We start from the raw sequence: 22,345 nt of genomic DNA, 5'->3' as shown, positions 1-22,345 counted from the left end.
TTGATTAAGATTAAATATAAACACGAACAATGCCGTACCTCCTAGGTAAATAATCATATATTTACAGCCTCCTAGACGAGAAACTGGTCCTGCATCGCTGGTACACCATTTTACGGCAGCCTGATCTTCGAACACTATCTCAAGACGATCTTGATCAATTCCCGCCTTTGGATTTAAGCACATATATTGTTTTATTGTGTTCATTTTTCCAATAAAAGGTAAGACAAAGGTTAAGCGTGTAAATATTATGTTTATAATGTCATGCTTTCAAATTGGACATTTTTTTTGTGCTCAGATTACCCGTGTTTTACAATTTATTTAGTTTTTACTTTTGTCATTGTACAAGAAGAAATTGAATTTATAAATGCTTGTTGTTGTTTATATAGAAAATGTTTATTATTTAATCGTTGGAAAATAATTTAAATTCACAACAAAATATATCACGATGTGTACATTTTGCTTCGTTTTGTTCGCGTGATCAGGAGCATTAAACGTTTTGAAAAGAAATGTATTGAGGATCTATAGAATTTGAAATCAACGCAGATAACTCTGATAGGAATGAAATAAATGTTTTTATCAAGATTATTGACACTGACTTTAAGTTTGACCTTTATACTGTGAAAGATATTCTGCAACTTTGGCGCAGCTTACATTTCTTGAGAGCTGTTGTCGTTGACACAGTAAACGAAGCTACGATTTTGGATAACCTTATTCAATAACATAATATGTAATATATAGGGAATACATGGTGGGAGCCGAGTTGGAAAAATGTCATCAGGTGAGGCTTTAAAAAAGGAAATAGGACGAGCTGTAGCCCTATTTTCTTTTTCGGGCCGAACCGGATAAAATTTCTCCATCTCGGCACCAACCATATATTCGATTTATCCTGTTTCATGTTAACCTATGCCGTTAACACACTATAGACAAATGATAAATTGTCATAACATAATAATTGTTCTGATCGGGCCTTCTTCATGTACACAACATTCCTGACGACCGAATAACTCTACCGATTGCATCACTTAACAAATCGATCCACATTAAACTGTTCCTTTTTATACTTCCTGTTGAAACTATGAGAAGGAAAAGCATACAATCAGATAGACGTTTTGAATACGTTCGATATTTTTAAAAGATTACATTTAACCTGTTAAAAACCATCACGTTCAAATTGTTTCCCTAAAATCCTAAGAGTCTTGCTTAAACTAGTATGTTTCGTCAGCAAAATGACGTCACATAAGATACGTCATAAATTGCGTAATCAAGTTAATAAAAACTTCGGAAATGTAGATCTAGTTGGGTAATATATTTTAAAGAGTAAACAATATAGGATGATATGTAATATAACGATTTAATTTATGATGCGTCTCAATTAATGTAAACGGTCAAATATTAGAACATGTTAATCGGCGCATAGCAATACGTACTGACGGTATATCACGGTCACACGTGTTCATTGTTTGAAACAGAGGCAGGATAAAACATATTTTGAGGTACATATGTAAGACTTTTAAATTAAATGATTTTCAATAAGAAATATTGCCCATGTTTTATAATTAATAAAAAGTGTTGACATGCTTTGTTCCTCGCATTTGACAATGTGTTGTTTTATTCACAGTTTCTAAAAACAAACTATGAATGTTAATACAAATACAATTATTTTCGCAAAATATAACTCTGTTAACTTCACTAATTAATGTTTATTAATCTGTTTATTTCGCAATCACAATGAAACTTCCTTCTGCACTAATGATAGATCTTTTTTTTGTTTTAGTATAATTGCTTACAGAGAAGAGATTAGAGTAAGTTTCTGAAAACAAAGGCATTTTTACCAATCGCGTTAAATATATATTGACAGTACGAGGAAAAAGCTCGACAAATACAATTTTATATTTATATTCAATTAACTGTCTAGTCTGTATGATCTGCATTTACAGGTAATACTTAGCAAATCGCATATTGTCACAATTTAGACATAACTGTTTAGAGAAATAACATTAAAATTCCGAACGGACGGACGGACATATAAGCGGACGGACCGCCAGCGCCTGAGCGAAATGCGACATGCTAATGACAAACATAATTGAACGACTAACAAATTGTGTAATGTTTATATTTCAATTTTGATTCACTGGTTCGGATACTTATTCGGTTCATTAGTATAATTCAAAGAACTTATTGAAATATTGTTGCGGAAATATTTTGAATGAAGGTCGAGTTACAGGCATATCCGTTGCGAATCCGAGAACATCTATGCATAAAATATCAATTATACTGAATAATAAAATTACTTTTTGTTTAACAAAATAGATGCTATCTGACGAATATTGATACGCGTTTAAGCCCAGCGAGATACATTTCTATAACGATCTCTTACTGTGATCACAGCCTATTGAAATCACATAGCGCAGACTCTCATTCCGCGATCAATGTATTAAACACCATGGGCATTTATACGCTTGAAACTATTGAAATTTATAGGAACGATAAGTTTATAGTATGTTATGTACGAAATTGTTAATATTCACAATTCAAATGGAAACATACATAAACATGTTGTATCCGTTTCTTCCAAGGCATCAGAAAACAGCATTCCATGTAGTCCGCCGCATTTTAATAAGGCGCCAAATTTTACATTATGTTTGAAACTTTAATGAACCTTTGTACAGTAATGTTTGTCCCAGACAAAGATAACACAATTTATGTGACTTCCCTAAGACCTGACGTTTAACAGCGCAATTACATGATTGTTCACAGAGTAAGAATAATTTCAATACAATGTGCCCGTGATCGATTATTCGCAACAAAATATAAATGGAACTGGAGAGGAATTGCATTTTAATATTTTAATTACCTCGTCAGATGTGAATACCAATATTTTAAGTAAACGTGTACTTACGTTTTTTGCAGCGATTCGTATGAACTGCTCTGCAGAAGAATGCCAATTTGCTGGTACTGGGATGACATACTTAACGTCGGTTTCGTAAATGCCGTTGATATTTGATATCAACCTATCCATGAGGCGACCATGTAGGTATTTTATCGCCATGGTAAATATTTCGATGGCAGAATAATTATTTCCTTCGTAGTCTTGTATAACAGTCTGTTCTGATAAAATCTATGAACAGTATATTAAATAAATGGTTATAACATTTTGCAAGTATTGGATTAAATATGATGATGACTTTAATACGAAAGACGCCCAGAATATATCAGAACAAACTTGTTTACACGGTCAGACAGACAAATATCAATCCTATGATCGCCAAATTTAACCCATCGTCCCAACCTGGGATTTCATTTATTCTTTGCATCAATAATGTTTCTGTTGACCGCCTCTTAATAGGGTGTTTCCGTCAAACAAACGCTGAGAAGTGTTCGGCACATTCGATCTTAATTTGATCGTATATTATTCAACTAAAATATTGTTATTGTTTCGACATAAACCCGATACTCAGTAAAGCTGTTCTATCCAGTTTTTATACCGAAGCTTAAAATCAAATCGAATCTTCTTATCAGGAATTTAACTCAATTCGTTTTACAATACACTAACAAAGCTTTGTAACAATACGTGACACGAAACTGTTCCCATGTCTTACTCCTCGTTTATTTTTTTTATTTCAACTAACGCGGAGTAGAAACGTTTATTTGAGCACACTCCTTCGTGTAAACATGACGTCTTGTTAATATATCGTAATAACGGTATTGACAAGTACGGTTAGTTAATTCGGCCGTTTTTGTCTACATAAGGAAGGGCTAAGATATGTTTTCTAAGATCGCACAACATGAAATCTGTCAAAGCTGCTGATTATTAAATAGTGATACTTGTGATAAGCAGGCTTTAAAATGTAGGAGATTTTGATTTATAAATGAGTAACTGTTCATTTTTCGGCATAATAAAAGCCCGGATGATACTAAGTAATTCAGTTCTTGAAATCCGGTGAGCTGGGAATGAAGTTAGTTAGCTGTATATATACAACACAAGGTCATATAAACAAATAAGGTTATTTGACGTTGGTGGTAAATGGACGTTTGCAGATTTCGCATCTGACCTATTAACAAACTATCAACAATATATATATATATATAACAACAATCTTTGAAATCAAGAATGATCAGAAAAAGCAAATGAATATTGGTTTTAATCTTACCGTTTTATCATGAAGTTGAATTGTAAAATGCCTAAAAAGTCTCCAGGCAATGTCTTTATGTTCGTCCACACACGAAGCATACTTGTCTTCAGCTTGTAGTCCAAAGGAATTCAACTGTCCAGTGTCATCAACGAGAACGCTTGTGTGGGTTTCTTCATATATTGGGAAGAGAACCTGTGTAGGGTTATGCGCGAGCGAATATGCATACCAACTATATCGTGCACCGGTATGAAGCACAGCAACAATGAAGGTTTTACTTTTAGGCATCGTGCTTCAAACTGTAATATAAATATACAAAGTGCTCCTTTATTGGAAATTGTTAAATTATCAACATTGTATTCATATACAAATGTATTGTTATAATTATGCGCTGGAGTCAACACTGACCATACCAAATGGTTCGCTTGTTGTATTTCCTCAGAAAAGTTTTAGGTAAAAAAGAAATATACGCCAATTTACACCATTGCAGTCTTTCAAAGCTGTCGGTAGGATACGATACCCAGTAGGCGATGGCTCTTGTATTTGTTATTGTAAAATATTATTTATGTAGTATCAGTTCACTAATGCTAACCAATATTTTATGTATGAAGACTAACCTTTCATACCGGTTACCAGGTTGGTAATGTTCGCAATTCAGTTAACAAAATACAGGTCATGTATTTGTACCAGACGTCTGACTAGTGTTAATGAATATTAAAATTATGTGTAGGAAATAGTCGATGGTGACACATAACTCATAGAGCATTAGTTTGAATTATCATTATATTTTTAAAAACCTATGAGTATTTTAGGTCATTATTGGTGCAATATTCAAAGACCGCCGTTCCCATAAACCTTTTCCTAGTCTGATATTATAACAAACACACATTTCAATTGAAACAATTGAAATTGTTATTTGCATTTAGAACTTCGTGAATTGCTCTACGTATACCCGCATAAAGTGCATACACAACATTTGTAACTTATACACATATATATATAACTGTAATTATAAATCATTTAATATTGAAAACTCTGCATAAGACATGCATGTATAATTCATAGCATTTTTCAGATGCAAACAAACAATCATACATTATACCAATCTAAATTCCAAACCGGTCTTGTCGACTGCCAAAAGCTGAATGATTTAATATCAATTTACTTTTGCTTAATCCCTTCGACAACGCCACCTATCGGACTATACGTTACGTAAAGGGAAATCAATTTTATTTTAATTCGTTCACTCAAACAAAGAAAATTATATTTCCCATAAACCCTCTCCTGGTCTGATAATAATAACAAACACAAATTTCAATTAAAACAATCCAAATTATTATTTGTATTTAGCACTTGGTGAATTTGCTGAATTCAAAGAACGGGAAAATATGTAAAATATCAAGACAAAAATATTATTGGCGTCGCACTGAATGTATGTAATACTTTTTTTTCGCTTATGGGAGCGAACAGTAATACTGAACATTTACCATTCTGTAAAATATACATTACATGCATCTTTTGACGATTAAATGACCTGAAAATTATGAAGCGTTTCAAACGCGAAACGATTGAAAAAAGTTTTGTTGTTATCGTTAGATGTTGTGACTTAACGAGGTTTGCATATATAAAGTATACAATACGTTTCAGTCTATATCAGGGGTTATGGGCGACGGCATCTTTGGACGGGGATATGTAACAGTGTTGTCGCGGGCAGCGAGAGGGCGGGTGTGGGATCGCTTGTCTCGATTGTTTCGGAAATTGGAGGCTCCGGGCGGGGTCTGGTGTGCGGGCGGGCCGGTTCTAGCTTTCTCGGCGGGAGTTGGTGCTTGAGTGGAGACAGTGGGTTCTACGAGGTGGCAACTAAAACCAGGCGAAATTGACTTTCATAAAGGACTTAAGCGAACAGTTGGACTATTCCCTCCCATTCCCTTTTCCGATCCAGACCAACACATAAGGATATTTGAAAGTCATAAACATAACCCATACAGCTAACCATCACACCATCATAGGAACCCCAAAATTTGTATTACAAGTGAACATTGAGGGCGCATTGGCCACTGTGCACTGATTTAATTGTATTAAAAAATAAATTTAAATAAATAAATTTGACCTATTGTTACTAAAATATATATGTTTTCCCAGGGGAAGGTCCGCACATCTTGTAGTCGTGAACAATCGGCTACGAATTGTAAATAAACTTTTAATTACACACACACCAATGCGGACGGCCGAGTGGTTTAAGTTCTAGACTTTTACTCCAATGATCAGTGGTTCAAGTCTTGTTGTGAGTACGTTTTATCTTTATACTGGAGATATTTAATGTTCATGCTTACATTCATCAATTTAAAGCGTTTAATGACAAACTTTTAAACATGCCATAATCTGTGAAAAGGTCCCTTTAAGACGACGTTGCTCTATGTTATTGTAATTATATTTAGTTATTCTCTCACAAACATAGTATGACCGCTTAGCTTCTCAAACTTTAAACACGTTGTGTCAGTTGGCTGGTTATTCAATAATTGTTTCAATCTATAAAAAAAGTCCTTATGCTTTTTACAGTAAGCGTTACACCAATGCGGCCTAACCAAATGTATCACATATTGATCTTTACTCATACAACAGTTTTGGTTTCCGTGGACACGAAATGATATCCGTCAAATAATAAACGAAAGATCATTTAAACACGTATCCGATTCCAATTAATCTTTAACCAACGACTGTTTCAGTAGGCCGGACTTGTGAGATTCGTTTTGTAAAAGTCAAACAATGTATATTGACTACTACTCGCTGTGTTCCAATTGATACGATCATATGTGTTATTTAAAGATGCATGGTCATTAAATAATTTTGATTAAAATACAATTGCACAGTCATCCAAAAAGTCAGTTTGTACATGAACCTTCATGTTAAAAAATGTATAGTCAACAACACTCGTCGCTCTTATTATTTCTGCGTAAATTATAGCAAGTGACTAATTCTGGCACTAGGTGCCCGTTAATAATGCACACACAGCATTCTTTGCATAGAGTTAACATTTTATTTCCAAACAGGTTTCTCCTGATATCACGTGATTTGCGAATTGTTACATCATTATAGATAACATAATCGGCGGACATGTTTACTAACCGGTATAAATTAGTATTTTCTAACAAGTTACTCTTTTTGCAAACGCGCGAGTCTAAATCGCCCATGAGAACCACATCACCTAGCGGTTTATAATACGATATGCGTTCAGTAATAAAGTTAAAAAAGTCATGTCTATTTACTAAAGATTTTTATCTGGTGGGATGCACCAGAGTAACAAATATACATCATTATCACATCCACATTTGTGTGTAAGTAGTTCATACATAAAAACCACATGCATTATGTTTTATCATTTCGACGTTAGCTGAAAAAAATAATTGTATAGTAAACAACAAGACCACCACTTTAACGTTTAGCTTTTTTGTTAAATTAGGACCTAGCACTTTCGAAGTGTTCCTAACCTTCCAACGATATATGCCCGCTTGTTTTCAACGTGCCATTTTTATTAAAATCAAACAGATACAATAAGGACCCTTTTTAATATTCTTAGCAATTTTAATGATGACAGGGTTAGAAATAAAATGTATTAAATGGTAAAATTGATTAAGAATGGCCATACACGGATAAATCCCCCGCCTCAAGGTAACCATGTGTTTAAATGGACCTAAATCATATAAAGTCATTTGTTTTATGCTTTCCGATGGTTTATAAAGAAATATCAGTGAATTGAAAGTGATATTTCACTGATTCAAACAGTGAAAAATAACAGTGAACATTATCGATAATTTTCATTGTTTTGACCGGTACTGTTTTTTAGATATATTTAGTTTGCCCATTATGACCCCCAATTTTACCAAGGGCGACTACTCTGCATTGAATGTTTATAAAAACATACCGAGTAGCTTCCTTTGAAAATACATATAATAACATTTCAAGGCGTTCAACGGGGAATTATAATGTCTGGAATGGCAAAAATACAAAAATGATTATTTGTAAAGCAAATATTAATACTCGTGACCATAGAAAAAATATGTTATCACTGGTGGCGAAAATATCATTGTATGTGATCACTCATAAAATAAAAGAGATATTTCACCAAATCCAAAATAGATCCTTTATATTATCTTATTTAACTTTCAGAACAAGATCCATTTATATATATGACCTCATTTGTGTTCAATAGTTTTATTTGATTCGACCTAACGACCTAATGTATGACCAAACCTGATCCAGTTGTAAGCTTGGTCGAAATATAATTTTCACGAATGTTTTTATCAAGTTTCGTAAAGGTTATGAAGTAAATGTAACATCTAGAGTGTTCACGCACTTTTTTTATTTATTAATTGGACATTGAAATCCATATTATGACCCAGTACATTAAAGATGTTAGAGATAAAACTCAGGAATATGTTCAGAGCAAGTTTAAATGTGGCCTCTTGAGTGTTCACAAGCATTTTCTGTCATTAGACTTAGTAACCTACTAAGTAATTATTCCATTTACACATGGCCACGTTTCAAATTCAGAAACAAGAGCACCGCATAACGGGTGCCACGGTCGGCTGCAGTTTTGAATAAATGAAAGCTTGACAGAATTGTTTTTTTTTAGAAGTCACAGTGACCTTGACCTTTGACCTTGTGACCCAAAATTGGGTGTGGCATGTAGAACTCATCAAGGTGCAGCTACATATGAAGTTTCAAAGTTGCAGGTTGAAGCACTTTGATTTTAGAGCCAATGAGAGCCTTGACAAAATGTTAAGGTTTTAGCACGACGCGGACGGCGGACACGACGACGGACACGACGAGCTGGCTATGACAATGCCTCGGGTTTTCTCCGAACACAGCCGAGCTAAAAAATCATATGGACACTTTTAAATTTCATTAAGATTGTGCAATACATTTTGTCTTGAAAGTATCTACAACCTTTTTCTTGAATTTAAACTTTTCATTCAGTTGTTGAACCACCTTCAACCAATTTTAAAATTGTTCTATATATATATTAGCTACACAAGTTCTAACAGCGTCTCATGAAGATTGGGTAAAGAATGTTCACAAACATTCTCTTCGAATAGAACTAGTGACCTAGCTTTCTTCTGACCTAATTGCCTAGTGCTTTATTCTTGTCACCCATTATTAACTAAACCAAGATAACACTGGAACATATTTTCTGACCAGGGTTCATATTGATTTGGCAATAAATGAGATCCCCACAGTGCTCATGCGCCTTTTCTTTTATTAGACCGAACGACCAAAGTTTTCACCTAATGTGACCCAGTTACGCAATTAATCGATACGACATTGGTACACAGGTTCCGAGCAATTTAAAAAAGATTTCCTGATCAAAGTAACCTCTTCAGCTTTTATAATGTTTAACTACTGCCGTTTAGAGGACAACTGAACAGCCTCCAGGCGTATTTTCAAACTCGACCTAGATATCATGATAACAAATGGTGTAGGTAAGTGTCGTGAAGCTACGGCAAAAATATGTCTTTTAAATAGGTCACAATGTTTCATTATAGCCATATAAGGACATCTGCCCTGCACTCTGTGGCCATGTTTTTTGACGGACAAGAAACATTTTCGAACTCGTGCGGGATAGTATAGGAATAATTTTGGTTACCATGTTTTATTAAAAATGTGCGAAATAGAATGATTTCCCGCCATTCTGCAGTTATGCATTTTATTCAGACGAAAAACATTTCAAAACTCGGCCGAGATATCATTCGGATCAAATTGATAAAGTTTTTATCTCGTCATAGATATCAATCAGATAGTGTCATGAATATTGGGCAATAAATATGGCCTCTCGAGCATTCATAATGCACGGGTTAGCGACGGACGACGGATGAAAGATTATTATAAAATCAGCTAAAAAATCAACCTACACTACCTGTTTACATAGCCGCTACAAAACGTCTTTGCCAGCTGTATTACCTGACTCGAAATATAAAGATTGATTCGATGAGCTTATATGGCTAATATATATTTACATATATATGTATTCGAAAAAATTACACTAATAAAGTAGGTAGAACGCTACATTTTTTCTAACCGTTTGTTAAGCTTGTTGACACTATAGGGCGTCAGAACTTTAACGGTCAAGTTTAATTAATATACGGGGATGCATATAAGCATAAAATGTTTGTGCTCAGCAGATTTTGGAACGTGGTTAAGATAGACAATCCTCAAACTAAATATCGGACTTGGTAATTACCACATGTTGCCTTTTTCGCAAAAGCTGCGGAAATTAATGATGGATCGACATTCGCAAAATTTTACAACATCGTTTATATTATGATTCTGTTGTTAAAATTTAAGACCAGCAAATATCTATCCAGCCTTAAATGTTGACAACCTTTATAAATATTTCAAACACAAATCGTTTCATTATGAACAATTATAAGATACATGTAAAATACCTGTGTGGGTGTGTGATCCGTTACTCTCAAAGTTGTCACCGTCAGAACTTTTTATAAATGGCTACAAACCATCTCCAAATGGACTTTATCTTCATTTAAACGAATCAAATATCGAAGGTAAGATCTTAGTTGATAAACTTAAACTGTTAACTCGAATGTACCGTAACAGTTATCATAAAGAGATAATTGATACGAATGCGTTCTATTAAAATTTATCATCGGTATACCTGCAAATTAGCCAAACTTTACTGTATACATGTACATGATTGCATTTTAACTGAATTTGCGTGTTTCTATATGTGTTCTCAATTATTATTTAAAACTATAAAATCCGACATAAGCAATTAACTTTAATTAAAACTTCCGTAAAAAACCTGTGCAATATATAAACAAAATGAAACTATAGAAATAAATTGATTTAATCAATAAAAACGGAATAAATTGATTGAAAGAAATTCAAGGGCAAATCACTCATTTATTAGGAAGGCCATACTATAGTAATTAATAGAATCTATTTAAACAAGAATTCCGCGGTCGGAGAAATATGCCCCCGGCCCCCAAACAATCCTTTGAACTAGTGACCCCAATTTCATTAAGGGTCATCTACTGACAAGAAACTTTAAATTTAAATGTGGCAATAATCAACTTGAAATTACAAGCACTTATCATTATATTGGCGTTACATTCTCAAGTAATGGTTCTTTTTTAAATGCGCGCAAACATGTTAAAGAACAAGCCTCAAAAGCCATGCACCTACTCTGGAATCGTGTTAACAATGCAAATCTACCCATTGACCTAGCTATTAAACTTTTTGATCATACTGTCCTACCTATTCTTACTTATGGCTCAGAAATATTTGGATATGAAAACCTAGAAATATTGGAACAAGTTCACAAAGATTTTATGAGAAAAATAACTAAAGCCCGTCGATCCACACCAATCAACTTTCTATATGGTGAACTAGGTCGCTATCCTTTAAGCATTAATGTAAACACAAAAATGATCTCTTTCTGGAATAGACTCATCACAGGCAAAGAAAGCAAAATATCTCTTCTCATTTATAAATACATGCTTTCACAACCAAATCTAAACTTCAAATGGATACATAAGATAAAAGAAATCCTAACATCTGTTGGAAGACCAGACATCTGGCAAAACCAAACACAAATTACACAAAACAACATCCACATACAAATCAAACAAACACTTATTGATCAATTTAAGCAATCGTGGAATGCTGAATTACAAATAAGCAACAAAGGGCGCATATACAGCAGTTTTAAAAGAAACCATGAGTTTGAGCCATACCTGATTAAAATTCACCCGGATGAGTCCCAAAATATCTTCAAATTCCGTACTGCCAATCACTTTCTTCCTGTAGAAACAGGCCGCTATGAAGGCACGCCATTCCATGCACGCCTTTGCAACCTATGTCACACAAACGAAATAGCTACTGAAAAACACTTTTTAATGACATGCCCTTATTTTTATAACGAACGGCATCGATATATGGGAAACCTAATAGAAAGGCACATGACGTTTAATGAAATCATTACGCCGACATCAATAGCAGAAATGAAACAGCTTTCGAGATTTACCAAAATAATAATGAAGAAATATACCAGGCATTAGACTAGGCTGTAAAGGTCGAACACTTATTTCTTAAACAACAACAACAAACGCCAATGCCTCAACTCTCACTTACTATGCTTTTTAACAATTCACTTCTATCGAACACCTATAACCCTTATGTATGTACTTTGTAATAGCATTTACTTCTCAACTCTAAAATGCCCTACCTTAATCTCTCGAGCAGTATCCAATTAACTGTGCACTTGAACTCTGTAGAACACACGCGCCTGCCATAACCGATAATCTTCACACGAGGCAATGTACAATTCTAACTGCACACGGTCTCAAACGAGGTCGCAAAGACCCGTATGTAAATAGCGCAGCGGCGTAGCCACCTGTCGCTTATATTATCATAGCACGATGTTTAACTGCGAGATGTATTTACTCTTATATACGATACATAGCATATCTATACTCATATTTGTTAAAAATAGCTTTTTCTTATAAAGAGTTTACTTTGAAAACACAAAATTAAACGCCTGATAATTGTCTCGAGAGCAACCTACACTGTAACACTGATAAATATGTGCTTGATTAATGATCGCGAAAATCATTCCTTATCCTGATGCTTTTTGTCACTTATAATTGTGCCATTATTATAATTATGATTATTATGATTATGACATTGATGTTGATTCTTCTTCGTATTATTATTATTATTGTTATTATTATTATTATTATTATTATCATTCCTATTATTATTATTATTATCTATATATTATTATCATTATTATTATTATTATCTCGCCGTTGTTGTGATGACTACTACATGTCTTACTATTATTACAAACGTTCTATTTGTAAACATGCTTATTCCATCTTTACCGTATTAAGAATTAATACTATAAAATATCAAAGCATCTATATATAAAAGCTGCAAATTGATTCACATTGTTTATATGACTTCCCCCATACAACAAAATGTACCACACTTGAACCGGAAACATGATATGTATTTTGTAACATGTATATTATATGTTCCCCATGTTGTATCTATGTATACCTGGGAGAAATAAAGTATTGTTCTGTTCTGTTCTGTTCTGTACTGTCAAAGGTCAATACACATGTCCATTTTTAAGCCAATCGGTCGATTCGTTGACGACTTATTGATCGGAAACTATTTTCACACTTATTTTGACAGTGACATTGACCTTTGATATAGTGACCCCAATTTTGATAAGCGGTCATCTACTGCCCAAGGCCAATGCACATGTGAAGTATCAAGCCAATCTGTCAATTCGTTGACGAGTTATTGATTGCTAACGATTTTCACACTTATTGTGATGGTGGTTGACCTTTGACCTAGTGACCCCAATTTCAATAGTGGTCATCTACTGTCCATGGCCAATGCACACATGAAGTATCAAGCTAATTGGTCAATTCTTTGACGAGTTATTGATCGGAAACGATCTGGTCTTCAGACAGACCGACATTCAGCAAAACAATATACGCCCTCTACTTAGAATGGGGGCACATAAACACGGAACTGTTCCATTAACTGAGTCAATAAATCCGCCTTCTTTCTGTACGGAATCCTAACTCGTATTTAAGTGTAACATTTTAACAAGACTAGGGGACTAATAAGGTTTATTCACACTGACAGGTGCAAATGTACTTGGTCGCCTATCGGAGACCGCCTTAAGTGGTACAATAAACATTATGTGTAAGGTTTCTGTTACTCTAAAAAGATTTTTACAGGAACATGTACAATTAATACAATGCAAACATAGGTTACTTTATTTTATTCGCGTTAAACATGTTTCACAAAAGCAAAGAATGAACTATAAAAAAAACATAATTGGGAGTATTAAACTATTTCATTGCATATTTGATCCAAGAAAAAGTCTGATATACTTATCAAAAAATATATTCATGCTTCACAATGATAATGTCAGTAATGTTGTAGAACTTTAGGTCTAACAATTTTTCCAGTATGAATGTATGTATGGACAAAATGTATAAATTTGTATAAATGTCGTGCTTTTGGAAATAAAATATGTTTAAAGTAAGCCTTCAAAACATATCGTGTAGAGTATTGTCGTCGTTATTGAGAACATATGTCAGAATTTTGATTAACGTGATAGGATTTGCAAATAGATAACTGTAAATATAATACAAAAACTACAACGATTTTATAATGTTTTCAAACATCATTGTATCATTATCAAAAGACAAAGAACAGTGCATCTTTTAAGGTGAAATGATAAGTCATACTTATGAAAATGAAATGGTAGAACAAAAATTATTGAAATATTTACAAAATGCTTTTGAATGTTCTTCATAGGATCATTACCGTGATGAAAGTGACCACAATAGATAAAATAATACATATGGCAACAAAGTGGTACATAAAAGCTGACCAAAAAAAGCGTGACTATATACATTTGTAAATATGTATTTGTTATGTTATGGGGAAAAATTAAGAAGAGTCATTATACAAAAAATAAATCAAAAGTTAACATTAGTAAAGAAAAAGGATAAAAATGATCGCCACTGTTGTATCTATACATGGCAATTAAATAATATAGAGCTTCCCTAATTAAATAACAGGTTGAATCATAATTATGTGTAATCAATAAATATTACTTAAAATTTATAATTAGTGACCAGAAGAATGGCTGAGTGTGGATATTAAACTTAAATAAAGGAACCTACAATAATGACCGCATACATGATGGAATAATTCCATAAAATGTGAAACACCACAACAATTAGACAGCTGATAATAATTGATCCATATCTAAATCCTGTTTTTACTGCCTTGTTAATATCACACACATGTCTATAAGAGAAATGCAACAAGGAATTACAGTGTGTCAATATAAAAAATTCATATTATATTTTAATATACTCAACATTAAGAGACCTTATGTGTCATTCTCAAACAAAAGCAGCAGTAACCCCCTTGTTTAATGTACATGTCTACACTGGTACCAAAAACTAATTATGTATCAATTAAAAGGAGGAAAAATAGCATTCCTTCATCATGGAATGCCAGCTTTGAAAAAAATGATGAATGAAACACATTAAGACATGAAATTATTTATCGGTGGAATCCCGGTTTAAGCAACCTAGCTTCTGGGAATGAGCATTGACCTTATGCACTCAAATGCTACAAATATTTCCATTCTTCAAATCGTGCATATGGTCTTCTGTTTGATGTCAGATGCAAGTGGTTATTATCTAGGCATATAAATGTGAATAGCGCAAAATGGCACATAAAAGAGGTGTTAGACATGTGATTACATAAATAAGGAAAATATATACAAATTTCAATTACACAATAAACTCTTCATAAAAATGTAAAAAATTAACAAAATGTTCATATGGTTTGGATTGCACTATGGGTCATACAATTGATTGCAATTTCAGCAAACTATGAATTCGTAATTGAAAGAATTAAATTGAAATAATTTAAGAGTATATTTGCCAGCTTAAATACACAAAGTAATAAATGTACCTGGCAAAGTATCAACATTGAAATCTCATTTTTGGCAAAATAATATTCTCTTTTTTTCCAGCCATCTTATTTCAAAATCAAAACAAGGAACACATACAAATCATTGCCAATCAATGGGGATAGCCACCAAACAACAAACAGACGCGCTTTTCCAGACAAAAACACAAATATTGATCAAATTCCAAATCAAATTGTTCAATGGCAAGTCTCTACTTCCCCTATAAAGCAATTACTATCCAATACAAGACATCAATGCAGAATGGCAAGTGTGGATCACATTCAAAACCCAATGGTCAATGGAGTATCTCTATTTTCCGTATAGCGCAAACACTTTCCAGTACAAGGCATCAATGCAGAACGACACCTCCGCTTGGGGTACGATAACTCCCGGCTCATCCAGGTAGTATTTCAGGTGTGCCAGCATCTTGTGACTTGTCTCGTCACTCAGAACCTCAGCCACTATGTTCTTGTCCGTGACAGGTGCTCTTTGTATGCCAGACTTCAGCTTAAAATGATACAATGTTAATTAACATATATTAGGGATTTCAATCATACAATAATATATAGCATGGATTTTAATTATACACAAACACATGGAAAGTATTATATGTATACAAGAACAAATAGCATGGATTTCAATGATACAAGAGTATTTCAGTAGCTTTTTTATCAGGACTAGGGCCATTGATGTAGTGATTCTATATATCTTTCTAATGCACCTGTTTGTATGCATGAAGACTTTCTATAAATGTAGATCAACACAATAACAGTAAAAGAATGTGTCCCCTCATCCACTTTAATACGTCAGTAATATACTCTATTGAAAATTTCAAGAATTTTTTTTGCAACAGACGGCCAAGAAGACTGATGGAGTAACATGACATTACTCACTTACAGGAATAGTTAAAATTTGTTTATTTCAGCTCATTTATATCATAATCCTTGGGCTTATTGAAAGGCTCTTGAATCCCCTTCCTGGGTAGAATCTGAACTTTGTGTCTAAAGGGGAGTTCCAAAGAATGCTCCAGCATTGGGGTCATATACGCGACATCCCAGTTGCAAGGCGGACACCATTTTCACAACTGAATCATTGAAATAAGATTACTGGTGACAGATGTTGACCAAAAATCCCTGGTAGGATGTTATCAGCGTGAGAGGAAGACAATGATGTGACAAGCTTGATCAATAATAATTTGAATGTGATTTATTTATTTTTCTAACATGTTCTCAATTAATAAAATGCAATAATTGTTAAAATGTTTAAAACAAATGTACTTTTTCCAAAATTATAATTTAATTCTCCTTTTAAAAGCCCTTTTTTGAAACTGGTGTTTAAAACAAAAAGTACACCTGCACTCACCACTAGTAGCATATTCTCAGCATTCGAAGCAGACAAGGATGTGACAAGCTCCAATAGGGACTCCTCCACTACTGTGGCTGCATCAAAGAACTCTCCCAGCAAAGACACCCTCTCTGTGGACTTAGGGATAATCAAACTGTCCTCCTACCAAAGAAATTGATTTACAATAGTAGTTGATTTCAAAATAAACATCATGCAATATCAGTAAGTTGACTTCACAATTAATATTATTATATTTTGCTTAGTGGACTTCATGTCTGTCATGCCATTTCTGTTAGTGCACTTTGTAGTAAATGTCATTCCATTTATTACTTAAGTATCAAGTTTGACAAATGAAATTGGTAGTTTCATTAATTACCCTAGGTTTTTAATGTTAGTATTATTGTAGAGTACCGTTAGAAAGATATCACCCATTAAAGATTTCATTGAGTATTGATGGAAACAGTAGTGGGCTAAAAATAGATTTAGAGACCTCTGCAATGACTTGGATATAATTAAGCAGGGGAATATAAGCAAATAACCATGCAGTATATAGTGGGCCGCTGCCAATACAGGTTCTGAAAGAATTTCCATTTAACAACTATTATGTAAAGGGACATTTTCACATTTTGATAAAATGACAAAATTGAATAAAAACGTTTCAGATTTGCACTTTTTTGTTTTGGTTAAAAAATTTTCGCATGGAAACAATAATTAAACATTAACCATGCACTAAAATATGCATTTTGCATGTTTTGACGATTTGAAAACCTGAAAATTATAAAGCATTACAAACGCGTAATGATTGTAAAATTTGGAATTTCTGTTATTGTTGTTATATTTTGTGACATAGTGAGTATTCTTTATATAAAGTACTTCAATCATAGTGACAGCACGGATGGCCAAGTGGTTTAAGCTAAATGTTCAATCCAAGGTTCAGTGGTTCCAGCCCTGGTGTTGATTTTTTCTTTTTTTAATTTTTTTGTTGTTTTTTACTGGAATTCTTAAGTTCCAATAAGGATGTCACAAACTTCAAAACTTTCGAAAATCAGTTACAAAGGTCACTTTTAGTATCAAATTGGCAACCAAATGCGAGTTTAAAAACCTAGAATAACTTGAAGGAATTAGTTGCATTTTGGGAAAAAAAGTACTTAATGCATCTGCTTATATTGTCATTCCAAATTAGTCCACACAGGCTAATCAGGAAAGACAGTTTCCGCTTTAATAGAATTTTTCCTTAACAAAAAAAATCTTCTAAACAAAAATCTAGTTTAGGCGGAAAGTGTGTTCCATGATTAGCCTGTGTGGGACAACACTTAACGCACATGCATTAAGCCCAGTTTTCCCAGAACGCAGTTCATATAGACTACTTACGGCAACACTGAATCCAGCCTGTTCCAGTACGTATTGCCACACTTCACGAGGAGACACAACTCTCTTGGCAAGGTCGCTGACAGAGTTATCCACCTCTTGCCCTGCTTCAATGTTGTTCAGCTGAAAACATACAGTAATCTCTTTGTCAAAAGTTTACCAGTTGGGATTTAATCACAAGGCATTTGAGCTGTGCTCTGTGAAAAAGGGGTTTAATGCATGTGCGTTAAGTGTCCTCCCAGATTAGCCTGTGCGGTCCGCACATGTTTATCATGGATAAAAATTTCAGCTTTTATGATATTTTTGGTTTAACGAAAGTCTCTTCTTAGCAAAATCTAGTTTAGGCGGAAAGTGTCATCCCTGATTAGGCTGTGCAGACTCCACTGGCTTATCGGGCACAACACTTTATACACATCGTCTACTGAATGTAATAACTAGGGTAACTGACATTTTGTGAATTGTTCAGGAAAGCATATTTTCAGACATTTTCAAAAATACAGTAAGAGCACTTACGTTATTTTTTGCGCTCAAATTATGGTAACTGCTCCTTTCTTAATTTCTCATTGTTTAAAAAAGACATATCAATTAGGAGTTTTGTTTCGTTATTCAAGTGTTATTATAATACTAATCAGAAAATTTGAATACGGAAACATGTTTATTATTTTAATAGAACATTTTTTTGCTTCTCCTGAAAATTTAACAAAATGTCAGTTACGCTACTTTTTGCATTCAGAAAATGACATGTGTTTGTTATGTCAATTTCAAAAACTTTATAAAAACATTATTTTTACCAAAAAGGTTGACTTAATATTTTAACAGTTGATGTATGTTACCTTAATAAACACAAAAATGGAAAAAAGTCAAAATTTATAAAAATGTCAGTTACATGACTTATTACATTCAGTAGGCGACATGCATTTAACCCCTATTTCACAGAGCACGGCTCATTTATATTCTTACTTAGAGGACAATTATATTTAAATTAACGTATGGTGTTGATATTCCTCACATAGCAATTTAAGAACAATATAAGTTGGTTAAATTCGTACCTAACTTGTAACCTGTTCCTTAATAAAATTTAAGTTATAACTAAGTATAACTCATCTTAAAAGTTGGTTTTATATTAAAAATATATTAATCTTCAGCATTAGTTCAGTTAAGGATTCTAAAAATTCACCTGTTTTAATATTAATTTATTTAGAGAATGGTTTAAGATGTTATATAGAATTGTATAATACATAGAGATGAATAACAAAAATATGTTTTAAAAAGATGCATGGCCATTAATGAGCACAAAGTACTCAAAAATATGTTATCATTACCATCAGTGTTGATACAGAAATATATCAATGCAAGTGACAAATAATTTGGTATATATTCAGCTGAAAATGGAAAGATATTTATAATTGTTAATAACAAAAGAAAATTGTTTTCATTTCCTCAGCTCAATGGTAAGGCAAATATGTTCTTGACAAGCTCTAGAGCACTTCATTCAAGTGCATAGTGAACACAAAACAGAATGTGGATAAGATGTTATCAAGTGTTTCACGTAAGGCAATCATAAGGAAGTAAAATCTGAAACTAATAAATGTTAAACTTTGGATCAGGTTTACAAACCATAACAAAATCTTGTAAAATGATGTAACTGATGATTAACAGAGCTCACTTGATGTGTGACTACTAATCTTAATGATCCATGCTCTGTGAAAAGGGGGTTTAATACATGTGTGTAAAGTGTCATCTCAGATTAGCCAGTGAAGTCCCTAAAGGCTTATGAGGGACAACACTTTCCACTTTTAGGATATTTTATGTTTAAAGGAAATATTCTTCTTATCAAAAATCAAGTTTGGACGGAAAGTGTTGTCCCTGATTAGCCTGTGCAAAATGCACAGGCTAATCTGGGACAACACTTAACGCATATGCATTAAACCCCCTTTTCACAGAGCACAGCCCAAATTTAAAATCTCTCACAACAAGCAAGCTTTCTTAGGACTGATTAAAAATGTCAAACAAGAAATGTGCTCCAGCTACATCCTTATGCATGTCTATTTTTTCAAAAAAAGGAAACACAATGTGACCTGCTCTTGCCAAAAAAACAATCTATCAACCAGCCTATGTAACTTCATAAAAAATCTGGTTAACAAAACACAGAAGCTTATTTTACTCACCCAGTCTGCAATAACATCCACGTCACCGGGATATTCCATTAGCTTTAGGAGATTCTTATTGACCTCTGACCTCATTTTGCGGTCAAATTCAAGAAAATAGGCAAACACCTCACGTGCATGGTCAAGCTGAATATCTGGAAAAAAGAAAACTTCAAAGTCTTAATAACTGCGTGGGAAAACTGGGCTTAATGCATGTGTGTAAAGTGTCGTACCACATGTGTGTAAAGTGTCGTACTACATTAGCCTGTGTGTATCAGAGAAAACAACTTTCTGCTTTCATGGAAGTCTTTTCTAAATGAAAATACAGTATAGGCAGACAGTGTCGTCCCTGATAAGCCTGTGTACACTTCAAAGCCTAACGTATGACAAAACTTTGTTTTTCCATATACAAGCCAAAATGCAATATACAATTTTACAATAAAATTGGTTAAGCACAGAAACAACCAACAAAATTTTGGCAGTTTAGATATGCTGCATTTCAGATATACAACACCGAACTTAAAGGACATGAAATCCATAATAGCACTTAAGGCCTACTTATAAGTGGTGTCAGTGAAAATGGTGTCTGCAATGAAACTGGGATGTCCCATGGTTTGACATCAGGGTCTGTATTCACGAACCCGTTAAGACTTATAAGGAAAAGACTTAAAACCAAGAAAAACACTTAAAAGTTAGATTATATACATGCTACTTATGGGCTTTCTGTAATCAATAAATTGTTCTTACTGCATAATGATGTAATTAGAAGTGTTACACGTCATCTTGCAATTTGCATTAATGTACTTTATGAATATAATATTGTTTACGAAAGTTCTTAATTTTGACATAATTCTAGGTATTTGTTTGATTTGTTGGATTGTTGGATTTGAATTAAACTTAATTCTTTATTTACACTTAAGTATTGGTTGGTAAATACAGGCCCTGATATTTCCAATGACATCATAGATAAAATACCATTAAGTGTCTCTATAAGCAAAAGACCTTCACTGCAGTCAACTTTAATTAATTTAGACCAAGTTTATGTCTTAAATAATTATTTGTTGTCAATAAAATATTAATGTCAATTCATTCCATGTCAGGTTTTGCTATGAACATCAGCTTGATAAGGTATGAAATGGATTTTCTCAAACCGTATCATACCTTGATAGAGACAATACAAAGATTTTTTTTTTCAACCAGTTTAACACATATTACAAGAGTTCCGCGGTCGGAGATGACCGCATTGAAGCCGGATTTTTGATTTAAATGACAGGAAAGTACCTTTCGTGTTTTTGTCAATGCAATACTTAAATTACTGAAATATTGTTCAAAGGTCAAAATGAAATGTATTCAAGGCATGAGCAAACCTTGTGTTATGTTTTGAATGCATGCATATACATGAACAACAATAACATTTAAGGTCACAAATATGAACTTTTATGCAAACCTTTACGTCAAGTTTGAGATTCTAGGTCCAAGCATACCAAAGTTACAACAATTTTAACATTTTAACATTTAAGTTCACAGTGACCTTGACCTTCAAATGAATGACATTGAAATGAATGACCTTGAAATGACCAGTGGTCATCTAAGTGTGCTTGCAAACCTTTACGTCAAGTTTGAGATTCTTGGTCCAAGCATACCAAAGTTATAACAATTTTAACATTTTAACATTGAAGGTCACAGAGACCTTGACCTTCAAATGAATGACATTGAAATGAGCAGTGGTGATCTTCTAGTACTGGCCAACCTTTATGTCAAGTTTGAAGACTCTAGGTACAAGCATACCAAAGTTATAACATGGAATAAGAACTTTAACATTT

General features: G+C 33.5%; 2 protein-coding genes across 12 annotated transcripts in view; both read right to left on the bottom strand.

The window, feature by feature from the left end:
- Positions 1-4,300, bottom strand: part of LOC127848960 (uncharacterized) — a 4,942-nt gene extending 642 nt beyond the window's left edge. Inside the window, exons 1-3 of the mRNA XM_052381686.1 lie at positions 4,152-4,300; positions 2,900-3,118; positions 39-165 (exon numbers count right to left, since the gene is read on the bottom strand). Coding sequence (XP_052237646.1) covers positions 39-165; positions 2,900-3,049 — 277 coding nt within the window. The 5' untranslated portion in view covers positions 3,050-3,118; positions 4,152-4,300. The remainder of the gene's footprint in view (positions 1-38; positions 166-2,899; positions 3,119-4,151) is intronic.
- Positions 4,301-15,457: 11,157 nt separating this feature from the next.
- LOC127847032 (uncharacterized) overlaps positions 15,458-22,345 on the bottom strand; it is a 149,864-nt gene continuing 142,976 nt past the window's right edge. For 9 of the 11 annotated variants that reach the window (XM_052378554.1, XM_052378550.1, XM_052378553.1 and 6 more), the window contains exons 4-7: positions 20,544-20,677; positions 18,379-18,498; positions 17,026-17,169; positions 15,460-16,170 (exon numbers count right to left, since the gene is read on the bottom strand). In XM_052378554.1, the coding sequence (XP_052234514.1) occupies positions 15,973-16,170; positions 17,026-17,169; positions 18,379-18,498; positions 20,544-20,677 (596 nt within the window). In that variant the 3' untranslated portion in view covers positions 15,460-15,972. Of the gene's footprint in view, positions 16,171-17,025; positions 17,170-18,378; positions 18,499-20,543; positions 20,678-22,345 lie in introns of all 11 variants that reach the window. The other 2 variants (XM_052378544.1, XM_052378547.1) reach the window with 2 other exon arrangements.

Source organism: Dreissena polymorpha, chromosome 10 (genome assembly GCF_020536995.1).
Source record: "Dreissena polymorpha isolate Duluth1 chromosome 10, UMN_Dpol_1.0, whole genome shotgun sequence".
In the NCBI taxonomy this organism is placed as follows: Eukaryota; Metazoa; Mollusca; class Bivalvia; order Myida; family Dreissenidae; genus Dreissena; species Dreissena polymorpha.
Note: the sequence above shows the minus strand (reverse complement) of the source record. Positions and strands in the feature narration are given on the sequence as shown.